The 17555-nt window shown below is 35.6% G+C and overlaps 1 protein-coding gene across 1 annotated transcript in view; it reads left to right on the top strand.

The window, feature by feature from the left end:
• The window catches only part of LOC148172028 (Ig-like and fibronectin type-III domain-containing protein 2), a 70385-nt gene that overhangs the window by 21819 nt on the left and 31011 nt on the right, over positions 1–17555 (top strand). The window contains exon 3 of the mRNA XM_088042593.1: positions 13160–13217. Within this exon, the coding sequence (XP_087898719.1) occupies positions 13169–13217 (49 nt within the window). The 5' untranslated portion in view covers positions 13160–13168. The remainder of the gene's footprint in view (positions 1–13159; positions 13218–17555) is intronic.

Here is a 17555-nt window from a genome sequence, read left to right as displayed (position 1 = left end):
CAGGAATGTTAACCTGCTGGTTGTAATAATCCGAAATCTGCAAATTAAATTACCAACAAAACACTTTTATTGAGCCCTTTACCCGCATCGTGTTGTTATAATCTTTCTTGGCAAGTTCCTCCTCGGATAATGAAGTTTAAACACAACCCCCGTAGATTTATGGTCAATTAACTTTCTTGTTAATAGCCGCAAGAGCATAAAACGCTATTGTTATAGCGAAAATTTGCCACCACTACAAACCTCCAAAACCCCCGTTTCTAATTGTTTTTTTTTTCATCCCCAATTTCAATATGAGATGAAAAAATTATGCGGAGAGCGCGGATTTTTCTGCCGCAACATGTGCCGACAAAACATTTCGTCGTTTCCGGACTCGGCGTGACGAAGATCCGGAACCAGGCTTATATTGACGTTTTCCCTTTTGTTGGCCCTTTCACTCTCAACCCTCATAAATCCACAAGTTCTTTAACGAAGCTTGTAAGAAAGAGTTTCGCGGAATATTCGAAAAATGTATCGGTGCTCGTGAGTGACCTGAACCAAGGAGAACTTCTTCGGTGCTCCAGAGGCTGTTTACTTGAAACGACGTTGGCGGGCTCGCCTTGGAAGGGCGGTTTTCCGATTGATGAAATTCCCCGCAGCTGTGGAAATCCGGTTTTAATCCCGTTTATAAATTCCGTGAAAAAATCAGCCGTGCACCCTCGTCTAAAAAACCAACATTTAACTAAGTTTCCTCCCTAAACAGTCCGATTTATCGTGGTGGAACATCCGTCCAACCCTCTTGCACCCTCCAGATAAGCGGAAGCGCATTTCGAAACAATAACTCCACATGACTTGTTCCATTCCGTCGAAAAAGTGCCAATTGAACGAGTCAAAGAGGGTGGTTACACTTTTTTCTTGTTTTCTCTCCCGAGTTTCACAAGGGTGGGGTTCCAACCCCTTTGCATAATGAGTTTGAGACGGCGTGAATGTACCAAGGTCGGTAAGTACACCATCATCTTGATATCTTTCTTGTTAGACGTTTTAACGTGATGAAAGGGTGAATAAGACAAGCAGTTATCGTCGAGAATGCTGCACGAATTTAAGGGATGATATTGCCAACATGATGGCGCGTTTTCAGAGAAAGATGTTTGCATTTCTGTGTCGTTTCCACTTTGAAATTTTAAACTCGAAGCGTGACAAGAGCACGTATAATTAAAATCGTGAGGGGTGGATCCACCCCTTGCAACGAGATGCATTCAAAGGTGCATGACAAACAACAAGCTGTGGGAAAATTACAGCTTCCTTGACATGGAAATGGCTGCGTTTTCAGATGCATCAAAAATGTGTCGTTCGAATGAAATATTGCACGTTTTAATGGAAAATCCGGTTTTTTTTCTGCTGTACCAACAGGTCGACATCAGAGGGCTGTTAATACAAAAGAGGCGAATAATCCGACGTCGGAAACTCTTAATCCGATAACTGCTCGCTTGAATCTGTATAAAGACGACGTGTATCTCTTCGGTGGAAGGCATTGATCATCGAATAAAGACGCCGTTTTTGGAAGGATTAGCACCGACGCGTTGTTGGTTTCAGTTAATTTACCGAAGGGAAGACAGGCGAAAAAACCGGAAGAGAAAAACGCTCAGTTCTGATCGACTTAAGAGCGGATTTTCATGCTAATTCCACTTTTTAGAACGTGCAAAAATTCCAAAATCTCGCCCAAATATATTCAAAATTCGATCATAATGTGATTCTAATTTCAGGGGCGTGCAAAAAAGGGACCTCAGCAGCAATCTGCGTCACTTATCTCTTGTCTCTGCCGGTTTTAAGGGACAATAAGGGCCGACAATGCCCTCTCATGTTTTATTGTCTGCTTTATTGCCTTTTTCACGCGACCGCCTCCTGATGACTTTCATGAAAATTAATTTCGACTCTCCTGTTCGTGAGCCAAATTGTTGGCGAAGATTTATTTTTTCCTACAGACTCGTGTAATTCCTGCTGGCAACCTTATTCCATCATTATTTTTGCACGAATATCGTCTTAAACTCGTCTCTATTAATTACAGCAGAATTCCGTTTCGCTTGATTCGTCCAATTATTGCTGTTGTGACAATAGAAGAAAGTTTTTTTTTATTCTTTGTTTTATATTCGTTCGACGTAATTTACTGCCGCGCACTTTTTAATGGAACAAAGCAATCTAAATTTAATATGATTCCAAAGTTTTGACAAATTACATTCGAGCTGGAAAAATGAGCGAGGGATTTTAACGTTACATTTTTGGTTTGATCCAACTATTTCGCCCCAATTAAGGGGTACCGAAGTCAAGACGTGAAAGGATCAGTTTCGAGGGCTAATTACGCCGCTAATTACTGATATTCAGGTTCGTTTTGTGTTAAACGTGTTAAGTACGGCAATTAAAAAATAATTAACGGAGTCATCCCAAAACAAATATAATTAGAAAAAGTCGTAACGAGGTGTCAGCAACGAAGTGGTAAACAGTCGACTCATTTCAACTAAATAAACACTCCTAAATTGGACAGAGCCTTATTCAGTCTCATTGCTAGTTTTCCTAATTTCCCACATTTTTCCTTTTCCGCCACAAAAACTTATAAACATGTCATAAAAAGGGATGAAACAACCATTGAGGGCGGAAGCGAGTGTTCCTGCCTCAGGTACAATTATTTATAGTTGTGCCGCTTCCACATCCTCAACTAAAAAACTTAAAAAACGTAATTAAGCTCGTTACGTGACAAATCCGATCGGTTTTAATCGCGCGAAAAAACGTGCTCATCCATGCAATTTCAACCGTTATCTACGTCAGAACACCTGAAACGAATTAATTGACGTTGTGTCCTTCAGGGAAGATTTCGGGACTTTTTTCCAATTAGGGACGCTCCGGGACTATTGTCACGTGATCTGAATATATTTGCATCGGTAATGGCGGGCGGGTGGCCATTTTGGTATCAGTATTGATGCAAATGCAAATGGCAGCGTCTTAATTTATAGACGGGGCACTGGGGGCGATTTTCCTAATTGGGTCGCTTGGGCGCTAAAATTATAATAGGGTCGGTTTTGGGCGCTGGATTTTGATCTTTGATTTGCATGAATTTTGGAAAATTTGAGGGCCCCTTTCATAATTTTAATTTGAGAGACACGGGGACAGAATTTTTGATCGTTTTCCCCCTATAAATAAGATCGTCCCTCTGAGAAATCTGCATGAAAACTCCCTGAAACAATGGAATAAAAGAAACGCCATGTCGTGCTTTTATCTTCGACCAAAAATTGCGCCATGTTCCAGCAGCAAAACAGATTAATTACGACAACAAAAGCCGAGACGAGCCTTAATTCTTGCGTTTTATTACGTTTCCTCGGTTCGATGTGAATTATATCTCTGTTAATCCCCCAAGAGTTATCAGTAACGTTAAAAATTATTGATGGGGTAACATTTAAGTATAAACCACAAAACAGAGGGTGTAAAACCTAGTAAATTCACTTTTGATGTTTTCAATTTCACGGGTTTCTTGCCAATTTTACCTGCAAAAATTGCAAGATGTGGAATCGATAGTGTGGAAAAAAGGCAAACCGCGACACAGGGTGGGATTAGGAGGGTACCAATTTCCCATCAATTCCCATTAGGGGAAAGCCCGGACCGCGATCCATCAAAAGTGACTTCTAAATCGAGTCGTGGGGAGATATACACACCATTAGATTATATCTCCATAATGGAGGAGGGGGCTCCTCAGAAACCGGTCCTGCTTCATTCGCAAACATTTAGTTTAAGGGTGAAATTATATCTCTTCAGCGCGAATAGAAAACAAATACACTCCTGAAAGATATGAATCGATTTTGAGGCCGTGCCTGGAAAAGCCAATGGTGTTTACAGAGACGACTTCGCTAAAAGAACCCCTTGGGACAGCAATCCCCTTCGTGGCGAAAAAACAATAGATACAGGGTTGCGACAATGGAGCTGTTTATTATTTTCGAATTGGCAGATAAGGGTGACTTTACCCTCAGCTTCGAGGCAATTTAAACAATATTGAATCAAAAAAATGTGGAAGAAACAGAGCGGGAAAATTAAAATATGTCTCCGGGAAATTACATTGTACGAGATAAAACACGGAAAATCCCACATGTGGAAGTTAAATGTCTCATGAAAAACAAAGGCTTATTAATATTAATATTATTAATATTATCTCAATTTTCTAAATCTTTTACTTCCGTGGAACTATGACAGAAAACCATTAAATCTGAGTGTTCTGAAACTACCCCTAACTACTCCAAACTGTAACAAGTTGTCGCCTTAGCCGTCCCCGAATAATAAATTTAATAAAGCGTAAAATTACTCCAAGTAAACGCCGTTATTAAAACTACTAAAACCAATTTAGGACTTAATGCACAACATTAAAACTAATGAAAATTTCCAACTCCAAACTTAAACTTTTCTCAATACACTTGAATGGAACAAAACGTGCCGCTACCTCCACCGAACTCTTAAAAGCCCCCCAATTTATCAACCCTCATTTTCGAATTAATCGGAATTGTGGCGGAAACACAAACAGCCATCTGTTGATGTTCTCGCTAACGTAAACAACGACTAATTCTGTGGGAAACAGAGTGTCGACTGTCTATTGAATTAATAAGGTCTGTGGATTTGATTGTCGGCAGAAAACCTCGGAAGCGGGAGGTAAAATCAAAAACTAGAAATGGTGGATGCGCCGGGAAAATCACTAATTAATTCCTCTAAATACTCATTTGGTTAACACCCTCCAATTCGCAGTGCTTAAAGTAATAAAACGCATTAACTCGATGCAATCGGATTGATGAAATGCGCATTGTCCTGACGTTACAATAACAATAATTTGTCGACAGCTTCTGTTTAGTGCTTGTACATCCCATTGACTATCGAGCACGATTGTACATTTTGTATGACGTGTGTCATTTTCACTAAAACACACATGTTGCCAGACGTTTTTATCAGGAGATTTTCGCTTCAATTGCATGATTCGCGAATTTTTGCATCACACATTGCAACAAAAGTTTCAACATATGTCATAAGTCATAAGTTTGTGCAGCAATTCCTAAATTCTGTGATTTTTTGGTTTTGACTTATTTAAAAAAAAAAGATGCTCAACCTTGACGCTGAGCTTATAAAAGTTATTCAAACCGGTCTTATATGTATTTTATAATAATTTTGTGCTAATTTGTGCTGCAATTTTTAAATTCTGTCCTCTTTTCGTTTCTTGTCGAGTTTGAGCATCAAAAAGATAAAAGTTACTTTTTTATCATCGATAATAAGTAGTCTATATCTTTTTTTAATTATTGTTTAATTTTAGTACGAATTAACGCAATCATACTGTATTTGTAAATATTTAAGAGTTGTTTACATCCGGTTTAAATTCTAAGGAAAATAAATGATACAAAAACAGAAGAGTTTAGTTACTATACAGGGTGATTTTGAAATAGAGGCGGAAAAAAATCCATTACAGCGTTGTTGTTAAGGTTATTTTGTGCATATCAGTGGCGCTGGTAAAGTCAGGATTTTGAAATTTTTATCTTTACCTTAAAATTAATAAAAATCACTGAAAACGTCTTCTACGTATTTCCGTAAAACCATGTTTTTTTTCTGCTTCTATTTCAAACTCACCCTGTATATTATTTTTGAGTCGTGGATTTAACTCTACCAAATTTTGTACAATTGTAGAGCAAAAATACTCAAAGTTTAAAAATGTTTATTTTGAAGTCCAAGGAAAAATTTCCGACATCCGCCAATAAAATTGGTAATTTTGGTAATTTTAGAGCTACAGCTGCGAAATTCAAACAAGTTACTATTTTTGAGTCGTTTATTAACTCTACCAAATTTCAAAATCATAAAACAAAAGACTCAAATGTTAGAAATTTTAAATGAATGACACTTTTTTTTGCATGATTTAATTAGGAAAGAAATCAATCCAATAAACCATAGTTTTGGACAAACAGTCAATGAATACACGTTACGTTCGAATTGGTTGCTCGGGTGCGTTTTTATTATAAAAACTTCTTTGATAAAGAAATGGCAGCCAATCGCACGAATTCTTTTTTTGGTTTTAATCCGATTTCAATCACATTCTTCATTTTGTAATGGGGAGAGGGTGGATCTTTAAATATAAATTTTTAAAAAGTGTCTCTTTTGCTACAGAAGTTTGTAATTCGGCATATTAAAAGTAGTAACGATGGCAAATTTTGTTACTGGAGGATCAAACGTAACAGAATTTTTAATTTTTTTAGATCTTCAAAATTTACAATAATAAAACCAAAGCATGCAAAAGCATTCAAAAAACAAAATGTATATCGAATTTAAGCACCAATAATACTATAAATGAAAAAATAGAGAATCCACAACACTAAACAATTCAATTAACCGCAAAAAACAAAAAAAAAACACAACTTTTTTTCAAAATTTATTATCTGAAATGTTCTGGATTTTGCAGTTTTTCACATATCCGTTTATACGCGTATATTTGAATTTAGTTTTGTAACATGGTTGGTTCCAAACTTGCTCGAATTTCGAATACATACCCTATTGTAGTGCTAAATTTTATCACAATAGAATAATAATTATTGATCGTGTTGAGTTTGAGAGTGTAGAAAATAACAAAGAGAGATTTTCTGGAGATACGACAAATAGACACAAGAATTTAGATTTTTATATCTATTCTTTTAGTAGGCGCCTTCAACATTCCACAGATGTGAATTTTTTTCATAAAGAGAAATTAAGGATTTTACATCGTCTGTAGACCATGGTTTGTTGTCTTTTCCCGAAATCTCTATTGTACAGAAACTGCTTATAGATCAAAAGTTTGTTGATCAAAAAACTTCATAAAATATGTACCAAAAATGGTTCCAAGCTCCAAGAGTTGCGATCTAAGGACCCCAGAAAAATTCCAATTTCCGTAAATGTAAATTTATTAATAATTTTATGTAGTGTGGAAATTTTCCATTACGTGTCGTCGTAAGTAATCTGAGTCCCGAGAAAATCTCGTATGTCTCATAAGCAAGCGTGTAATGATAAGAATAAGGAAAATTTTTTACTAGTGAACTATCAGCAAAGAAGATAGTCAAAACAAAACAAAAATCTTTATAAATTATATATTCAGGGGAATTCAACTAAGATGATTTAAGTTTCCCCTACAAAAAGGCAACCCAAAATACAGATTTCAATGGATTCTAGATTTTAATAGATAATTTTTTAAAATGCTTTTAATCCGAGTCTGTTTTTAAAAGAATATTGACGAAATCTGTCACTGCTGTAATAAACTTTTGCTAACTAGATAAGTTATGTACCGGGTGTTCCGCGGATTACTTAACATAAAGAAATAACATGGGAATTTTAATTTTATTTTTTACTGCTTTTCCGAACCTGAAAATTAAATTTGGTTAATGTCGGATTTTGCTCTAGAGAATTTTTATTTTTAAAATTCTATGTTATCACGGCGTTAGTCAAAATTAGTTTAAAAACGTAATATTTTAAATTTCCCGCTCGAATTTTTGACGTGCGTGACCGCGAAATAAAGATCCGTCACTGCGGAACGTCGCATGATTTCGAAACTATCCTTTTTACTGCAAATTTGTCTTTTTAAGATCCGTGTTTATCTTTGGTTCTATCTTTAAGGTTGAAAAGTAAGGTTATTTTAGACATTGTCGTGTCAGTTCTCTAAGTTTCGAGCCGACAATTTGAAATTTTACGTTTCTGATTCGATTTTTTTAATAATGCCGGAATAACACTGTATTCTAAAAATTGCTGCCTTTTAAGTAACATCAATGTCAGTTTAAATTTAAATTTTTTAAATTGGGATTTTGTTGAATTAACTTTGTAAATTTTAGGATGACAAGTTTGGCATTATTGTTGCCCCAAAATTTGACAGTTGTCAATTTTGACATAAAAACTGCTTTGCATCAATGTTAGGAAACTAATTGAGAACTCAATAAATCCCTTTCATAAATTTGTACAAGGTGTTTATAAATGTTTCTAGCATCAAACGTGGCTTTGGAATTCCTGTCGTACACTATTTTGCCGCTTTATTTTCATGGTGAATATAACTATCTTGAAAATTATTCATAATGTTACTTGCTTCAATGACGTTTTAGTTACGGTTTTGTGCCCAAGTTTTCGATTTTCAGGTTTTAAACCACAACTCGAACAGTTTATTTCTCAAAACTTACTTTGCTTCATGTTTGAGGTTAACTGCAAATGTCAGTTGACAAATCGAAACCCACATTTGTAATAAGCGGCACAATTCTTTGACATTTCATAGCCACCCTTGATGCTAGAAACATTTATAAACACGTTGTACAAGGGTTTTAATTTTCTTCAAATTTTCTTCAATTATTTCGGCATAAGAGGGTAACACAATGTTTTAGCAAAAGGTTTTTCACTGAATAAAGAATACACATTGTTAGATTTATCCAAAATAATCTCAAATTCACATCAAACCCAATGTGAGTCAAAATTGGATTGATTGAGGTGAAATTTTTAGAATTTGTGGCTAAGAGTAGACATTCCAACCTAAACGAACTGTAAAAATATTATTTAGAATTTAAAATCTATTGAAATCTGTATTTTGGGTTGCCTTCTATTAGGACGTACGTGGGCCATCTTAGCTCAACAACGAAATAATTCGAGAACGAAAAGAGCAAAGAATTTGGAATCTTTAAACTTCTTTTGCAATGATGCTTAAACTAGACGCACCTTTTGACCTTTAAAGACCTTTAAAGGGATAAGTTGTAGGAGTCATTAATTTTTATTGAATATCTGAGTGGAATTACAACCGCTTAAACGTTCGCTCGAGCTATAAATAGTCCGAATATTCTGCCCGTTTCCCCATTTAGTGTCTCCAGAAGAAAATTGGTGTTTGCGCCAAATAGTTGTAAAATTATGGGAGCCCAACATTAATTTCAGTCTCGTTCTCTCAACAGCCCAATTCTGGTCCAGTGTCACTTTTATACAGTCTCTGTCTCTTTGAAATGACTCCTCCAACTAATTATCGAGGGTGGAAAATAATCAGGCCATTCTATTTCCCCATTACTCCACAGATGTTCGTATTTAATTCTGTCGTCGACTCCCTCTTCCGGTCTAAAAGCCGCTCCGGAGATTTTCATTGAGGTCAAAACCCGACAATTTTAACACAATCAACATAGCCATTGAAACAACAACCCTCTCATTGTTTGCCCCCAAAATCGTAGTCCGCATTCCCAAGAGGGTCGCATCGAAAAATCGATTCGTTTTAAAATTGTCGCCATTAGTATGCCGCTAATTCACGGGGGTAAAAATGATGAATGTCGGGTATCGTTGTATCTTTTCAAATTGGAATGTATAAATAAATCTCCCCCTCTTTATCCAATAAAATTCAGCCGAAATGAGCGCATTTATCAAAATTACTATGAATGGTATCGTTCTCAGAGAGGGAATAAAGCTGGCGATATCATCTATTCGTAGCGCTTCTTATATTCAGGATTCTATATTCCGGAGGCGTGTGTTGCTTTTCAATTTATGTATTTACGAATTCACCACGCTGAAGTTGATTGATGAAGGATGTAGGGTGCATTATTACCTTCCAGTTGCAATCGATGCACTCATCATTTCAAACAAAACTTCCCATCATAATAATACAGTTAAAAATATGAATGCTTTCGTAAACAGAAACCACTAGATCGCTGGCCTAGAACGGAATTCTGCGAGAATCAGCGGAGAAGTTTTACCTCATTACTTATGTATGAGATAAAATAAAGTTCGGGCTGTGTATTAACAAGGAGTCTGCTTTTTGTAAAGCTGTTTTTATAGAATCTTTAGATAAGTCGATTTATGCCTTGTTTCGGGACGCCAAAGTGCCAACTAATTTAAATATATACATCCGGCGCATCCACCATTTTTAAATACATGATTTCGTGCCCAATTCCAAATAATTGCGTCAATTAACTTCGCTATTAATCAGTACAAAACGCGGTTTTGTTAAATTTAACGAGGAGATTTATTGGGGGTGTTAAGAGCCATTGGGGTCTTATTGATTGGGGGAGTGCAGTGATGCACTAGCTAATTGAGCAACGGGGGTGAAATGATTACACTAGTCAACGAGGTTTTGGAGAAGTGGGCAGGCACTCCTGAAGGAAAATCGATTCGAGGTTCTGGAGCCGCCGATTTTTTAAAAGAGATCGTTATGAATTTATGGTGGTCTAAGCATTTTTGAGATTCTGAGTATTGTGGCAAACCGAAGAACACGCCGAAAGCACGTAGCGAAAATTTTATTTTTTTTTTATTCTAGATAGTTTACTAGTCAACAAATTTTATACGGAATTTGTACCGGAGCAGTGGAAAGTCATTTCTAACGTCGAATTGCCTCCAGATTCTAAATCCGAGGTCCGTTTTACTCCATCAGGTCAGGATTCAGAGATATTTGTGAAAAATGTTTTTTGAGTACCTCGCGTTCGCTTTTAGTTTTTCCTAATTTGCATTTTAAACATTCCCAAGTTGCTATCGAAACAAAGCTATTCTAGCGAAAATAACTTTGTTCATAAGGCCATTAAGGCACTCATCTATTATAAAGTGGCTCAATTTTTAAACTTGGATTCGTGCTTTATGAAACTCGATGTTTTAATATACTATTTTAGATCTCTAGTTCGTTTTGGATTCTCTTCAATTTGTGTAGGTAAACATTCTGGATTCTCTTTAGATTCGGTTTGATTGTCCTTCGATTTTAAAATTTACATTCTTCTTGCATTTTCTTTTTAGATACGAACTCTTTGAATTTCATAAATTGTCTCTAAATGTCTATATTTTTTTCTTAGACTCTCTCTAGATTTCTTTATGATTAATTTAAATTCTCTTGAGTTTGTCTAAATTCTTTTTTCTTGTTTTTCCTCCAGATTGTTCTTAAATTGGCTACTTTTTAGATTTTCTAAATTTCCCTCAACTTTTGTGCAAATTGTTTTTAGATTCTTTTTTTTTAATTTTGCTGTCTGGAGCACTCCTCGTTAAATCCTTGCAAGCTGCCTCCCAGAAAATCTGTGAATGAAAGTGAAGCTCGGCGTTTAGTTTGTACTACATGCAAATTCTGAGTTCGTCAAAAATCTGTTTTCATTGTTATTAAGTTTAATTAAAACGTTAAAACTTTGAAAAACAATTTGCCAAAGTTGCGACTCTTACAAACTTCTAGAGCAAAAGAGACAAAGATCCACCCTTTCTTTATAACAAAATGGAGAATGCGATTAAAATCGGATGAAACCGCAAAAAAAGAATTCTTTCATTGGCCTGCATTATCTTTCCCAAAGTAGTTTTTTCAACAAAAAACACACGCGAACAACCCACTTGAGCGTACTGTTCATTCATTGGATGTCTATAACTGTTGCTTATTGCATAAATTGCTAAGCACAAAAAAAATATTATTGAAATTAATAATAAACTAGAAGAGTTAAAAAAGTGAAAACGTTGGAAAAGAAATTCCGGGAATTCCAGACCCAACTCTGGATAAAAGTTTAAACTAAAGAATCTTTCTGTATATTCTAAATTTTATCATTATGGCTCAGAGTTTCTTTTTAAATTTTTTTAATATACTATACCCTAGTAATGAGTTTTATCGGTCGTTTGAAACCTTATTAAACAAGCTTTCTAAAACACTGTCGAGCAATTCTTTAACTCTGCAAGTTTTCAAAAAAAATTGAAGAGAAATTTTCGTACAGTAGAACTTAAAAACATAATTTTCAAAAATATCTCTAAATCCGGACCTGTTGAAGCAAAACGGATTTTGGATATGAAATCAAGAGCCCATACCACTTTTGAATATTTTCCACTTTTTCAGTAATTTTTTTCCAAAATTTGTTGACTGGTGTTATTTGGAATTTTGAAAACTTGCGTAAAAAATTTGGTACTTGATTTTTTTGTTTCTTTTCTAAAATACTGAACTTATGAATATGAAAGTTTGTTCACTTATACATTTTGAGTCGCTCTTTCATTTGGTATAGAAATCAAACAAATTTGACCACGATCTCAATCTGAAAATATTCTTAAAAATTCGACTTCTTGAATTTGCTTATTCTGATTTCTCGTCTACTAATAATAATTATGAGCCCACTTTAGATGTGAATTTTTGCCTCATGAAACCAAAGAGTGATTTGATAAAAAGTCCCTAGTCGTTGGCAGCCCTGACATATTTCCTGTTTATTCAGCGACCACTTCCGGTCGTGCCCCGCATCTAAATCCATCGATACAGACTTTTTAAACTGGTTCTTGTCCTCCCGGGAATATATCAACAGATGTCTTGTAGAACAGTCCGGGGATTTACCCGGAGCGCTCTTGACAGTCCGGAATGACGAATAGGTCCGGGTTATGTAAACGGCACCGCCGATAATCAATATTTAACGCAATGTTAAAAATCCGCCGAAACAAACGACTTTGACAAAGCTTTTTGACACGTGTTTATGGAATCCAAAAATAAATCAAATGCAAAATAAATATTTTGGGAATTTCCGACGAAATCCGCGCATTTCATCGTTTTATGGTGGTGTTGGCAATTTATGTAATGTTAAAACACACCTGGCCTCGCTAAAATCGAAACAATATTGAAAATATAATTGGAATCGACGATATTTTATGCGCGTTGTTAATTGAAGCGTTTCGATCACAGCGGGGCGGTTTTTCCGGGATGCCCCGGAGCGACTCACCCCCTCAAGTTTTGATTTGTAAATAAAATGGAAGCTGGGGGCGGTGGTACACAATAGATGTATGGATTGTTGGGACGCTTCTGTTTGCTGATAGTTACGTGCTTTGGGTGCTTCCGGGCATAAAATGAAAACCGACAACGTTGTAACTAACTTCTGCCACCACCTGCGGGAATTGGAAGGCTCAGAGCGAAGGAACAAGGACTAGAACTGGGATTGTGTGATTAGTGATTATTAATTATTACGCGGACCAGGAAAAGAGGGATGAAACAGCTGTTCGCATTTTTTCTTCCAATGACACAAACAACACGGAAGGCGTTAATTCCAGTCGACACTTTTTGCTCGGACCCCATGAGATGTTAATTACCGAGGTGTTGAGAAATTAGCGGTGGCGGCATCGGAATTTCGGGTTCTTAATTAGAATTAATTAAATTAAGAGTGATTAATGTTACGAACTACCAGTTTATTGTTTCTCAAAAATGTTTTTTTTATTACAGACTGCCGCCATGCTGCCCCCGGTGGCGGTGTTCGCCGCCCTCTTCGGCCTAATTTCTGGTAAGCATCCTAAATTCTCTAAACACTTGACGGATGAGGTGACAAATTTCCACCGGCCCGGAAACTTTATTTGTCCCAAGTCGATGCAGATTATAGGCCGAAAATAACCCCCCTTAGGACTTTCCCCTTGAATTAAAATCGATCTTGAAAAAATATCCAAACGTCTGCACAAAGCTGAAGTTTCAAAGCACATCTCGCTGATTAAAGTGAAATATTCAGAGCACATCCGGCTCCGGAACTTGCCTCTATCTCCAGGTGAGATAATTCGGAATAATCCGGGTCCTTCTCTATAACTCCGGTTGGAGTACGATCAGTTAAGCACTTCCGGTACAGTAATGAAATTTTTACCCTGGGAAAAATCATTTCAAAATATATCGAGCAAGGAAAGTTTCTTCGGGGAAATTTATTTTTTATTCTAAACAGTTGCGATTACATCTCGGGAACGCCAGCATCGTTAAAGTTTTTTATTTGTTGATAACTCAAGCCAACTTTGTTCAACTTGAGATTAAACGTTAGCAAGTTTTAAAACGAAGAACGTGTTATAGTTACAATGCAGGCTCTCTTTTTTATTTTTAGCGGAAATATAATGAAACTCGAGATTGATGGGGGAGGAAAAAACTATAATTACCCTCAATGATAATGAAGAGGAACTAAAGAATTAATTAGGCGCAATTAGGTGTTTGGATGACACGCTTAATTATAATTAACCTGAAATTAGGCGGAAAAAATTGTTGAAAATGGTGGATGCGCCGGGCGAGGAGAAATTTAATTGCCATTTCAAAGCAGAAAAGTTAAATGTGGTGGATGCGTCAATGAAATGTATCAATTCGAGCTCGGTTAAGTGCATTGGAAGATGCAGCTTTTGAATAATTAACCTCGGAGCTTTCAGGTCTTGTTAAAATTTAATGGCATCATAATTTTAGCTCTGTTTATTTGAGCAATCGATCTTGTTGTTTTTGGCCGAGAAAATAGTTCTTAGAAGACGCAGCAGAGAAAAAAAAAGATGAAAATAGAGGATCCGCCGCTTTAACACTCCAGAAGAGTAAAAAGTGTCTAAATTTTTTAATTCGGCCGGGGCAACAAACACTAAAAGTTGCATTATCTGAATAATTAACGCCAGAGCTTTTAGATTTTGTTGAATTTTAATGGTATCAAAACGTCAGCGGAGTTAATTTTTCCATCGATTTAGCATTTCCGCTTGAAAATCCCAACCTTCACTCAGAATAAAAACTCGTGTAAATCTGCCCTCGCAACATTTAACTCGAAATTTAAATTTAATAACGCAGACATATGTAGCCTCTTCTCGTAATTTTTGCTCCCAGTAGCCGCGTTGTGAAGTTTGAAACACAACAGAAGCTGCCAGTGAAATGATAAATGAATAAAACTTCCACAAACACTAATTAGCAACTATTTGGCGTAAAAAATCAATGACCGAGAAAAGATTTAATCGACAACATGTAAATAGCGGCGAAATAATTTATTCCATGCATATTTAAAGTCAGATCGATGTGAACGAGCTTTTGACGTTTTCAAAGTTCGCGAATAAATGCGATAAAAGCTGTACCCATCTAATTAAGGTTGTATGTGACACCGCCGCCGCCCCCGACTATTCTAATTACAAACACCGCCATCTCGTTGCAATAGAATTAGTTGCGGGCTTATTCTGTATAACAGCGCCTTGATTAATCTTCAAGTTTAAATTAAGGATCTCATTTGTTCAACAATGAATCATTTAGATTAGTGCCGCGGCGGCGGCGAACCTCTTTTTACACACCTCCAACTATCAACAAGTTCCCCAAACTGGAGACATGTGAAGTCCGCGAAATTTCATCAAATTCATAAAAATGTAAATACTTGCCGTTTTATTAAAACCACTTCCGGCGCTCCGACTCGACCCGGAATTTAAAATTAAATTATTTGTTTTCTTTCTGGCTGTGTTTTTAATTCTCTACTATTCTTTACTACGAACTTTAATAATGAACTTTTAATTGCTGGAAGTTTCGGCGGTTGTTAAAGTTGTCACGACTGATCTCACTGTTGCCAACAAAAAAATCTACGATTCCCCTGAACCTCGTCTCGTAAATAATACACGTCGCGCGTTATTTATTATGATCTGTTGTATTTTTCCAGACACGTTACGTGTCGTAAATTGGGATTGCGCCATCTTTTGACGACAAGTGACGGAGTGTAATGGTTTTGACGTTTAGGGAAGCACAAAGATGAATGTAGAAATAGGGAGATTCCGGGGCATTTTTTTTTGTTTTCAGTTTTCTCATTTTTTTTTTGATTTTAATTCTGAAATTTTTTTAGTACTTGCTGTTTTGCTTAAAAACTTGAAAAATCATGAAACTATAATGTATTGTTAGAAAGGTAAAGAAATAAGCTTTTCAACGAACTACAGAAATCTCCGGGAGAGTTAGTTTTGCCAAGACATTTTAGAAAAACTGATGAAAATTTCGAACAACAAACTTTTTGACTGTTTTTTGTATAAAACTCCTAAGTTGGTACTTTGATTTTTTATTGTAATGCGGTCATTATGAAGGTTAAGATTTTTGCTTTCTAACACAGTGTCAAACAAGTTATTATCTCTTGCCATTTACAAGTTACATGAAAAATAATATGGAAAAATTTTTGAAAAAAAAATCATGTTTTGTCAACTTTTCCAGACTTTACTTACAACAATGTAGTTTTTTGATAAATCTCGCGTTTTTAAAAGATTTCAGAGGTCAAAATTGATGATAATCATAGACTACCATTTTATGCAGCAACTCTTAAAATTTTGTAGCCGAGTTTTTTATTATTTAATGAAATTTGAAGGCACTTTGTATCAAACAGCATAATTTTTAGTCCTAGTTAAAATTTTCGCAAAATTGATGATATTTTCATCAGCTATTGCTACAAAATTACCCGAGAAAAAGTTCAAGCTAAGATACAAAATATAAATTATCAGTGACATTTACTTCCTCACTTTGTGCTAATTTTTCAAGAACTTTTTTTCATCAAAAATCTAAAGAGAAATTAGACAATGTAGATAAAATCTGTAAAATTCTAGGAGAAAGAGGATCTGGAGATTCTACAAATAAATTAGCGAGATATCGATATCAAAAATTTGACATAGTTTTAGTCGTAAATTTTTGCGAAAATTTGCAAATTTTGACTGTAGAAAAATCAAAGACTGTTTCTTATGTAAAAAATCGCGAGAAAAACGATGGCACAAACCGCATCCCAATATCTGAAATAGTTTCCGAGATATCGAGAAAGAATTGTTTTGAAGGCGTCAAAAATTTGGCTCTCTGGCGACAACCCAAAATTTCAAACGGCCATAACTCGGTTATTTATTAACAAATATTAAAAATCATCATGTTTTTGGATTCAGCGTGAAATTTTGCGTAAAATGAGACCCAAATTTGTTGAGTTTGCTTAATAAATAAACGAGGTATTGGCCAAAAACTGTTTTGGAAACATCATTTTAGGGTGATTTTAAATCAATCTTTTCAAAAAGAAAACGATGTTAATAGCATTGAATTATACATCAGTCGAAAAAGGAGCTCAAAATCTATTTGCTGACCAAATTCGAGATCTATCGGACAAATAGTTTACTAGTTATGGCAAAAAATAAAAAAAATGAAAAATTTTCGTCGTTTGAGTCGGAATTTTTTTTCGCAAAAAATCGACTATTGAATTTTGGGCTTTTGAGAACATTTTCTAACGTAAAATGAGCCGAGAAAAAGAATGGCGCAAACCACATCTCAATATCTCAAATCGTTTCCGAGATATGTAACTTTAAAAATTACGAAAAATGAGAAAAAATGAAAATCAACTTTCCAAAACTTTGATCGGCCATAACTCAGTTATTTGTTGTCGGATGTGAATTTAAATCCAAGATTTGGAATCTGCGTAAAATTCTGCGTACATTGATGTATAATAACTTGAGTTTACTCTAAAAAATAAGCGAGATATCGATATGAGAAGTTTGGCCATAGTTTTAGTCATGAATTTTTGCGAAAATGTGCAACTTTCGACTATTGGAAAATCTAAACACTATTTCTTATGTAAAAAATTGCGAGAAAAACGATGGCGCAAACCGCATCTCAATATCTGAAATAGTTTCCGAGATATCGAGCATGAATTGTTTTGAACCTTCAAAAATTAGGCCCTCTGGCGACAATCCAAAATTTCAAACGGCCATAACTCGGTTATTTGTTGACAAAAATTAAAAAATTATCATGTTTTTGAATTCAGCGTAAAATTCTGCGTAAAATGAGACCAAAATTTGTTGAGTTTGCTTAATAAATAAACGAGGTATTGGCCAAAAACTGTTTTGAAAACGTCATTTTA

The sequence above is a fragment of the Gnatocerus cornutus genome, chromosome 7 (genome assembly GCF_029298725.1).
Source record: "Gnatocerus cornutus isolate USDA-ARS CGAHR chromosome 7, icGnaCorn1.1, whole genome shotgun sequence".
Taxonomy (NCBI): domain Eukaryota; kingdom Metazoa; phylum Arthropoda; class Insecta; order Coleoptera; family Tenebrionidae; genus Gnatocerus; species Gnatocerus cornutus.
Note: the sequence above shows the minus strand (reverse complement) of the source record. Positions and strands in the feature narration are given on the sequence as shown.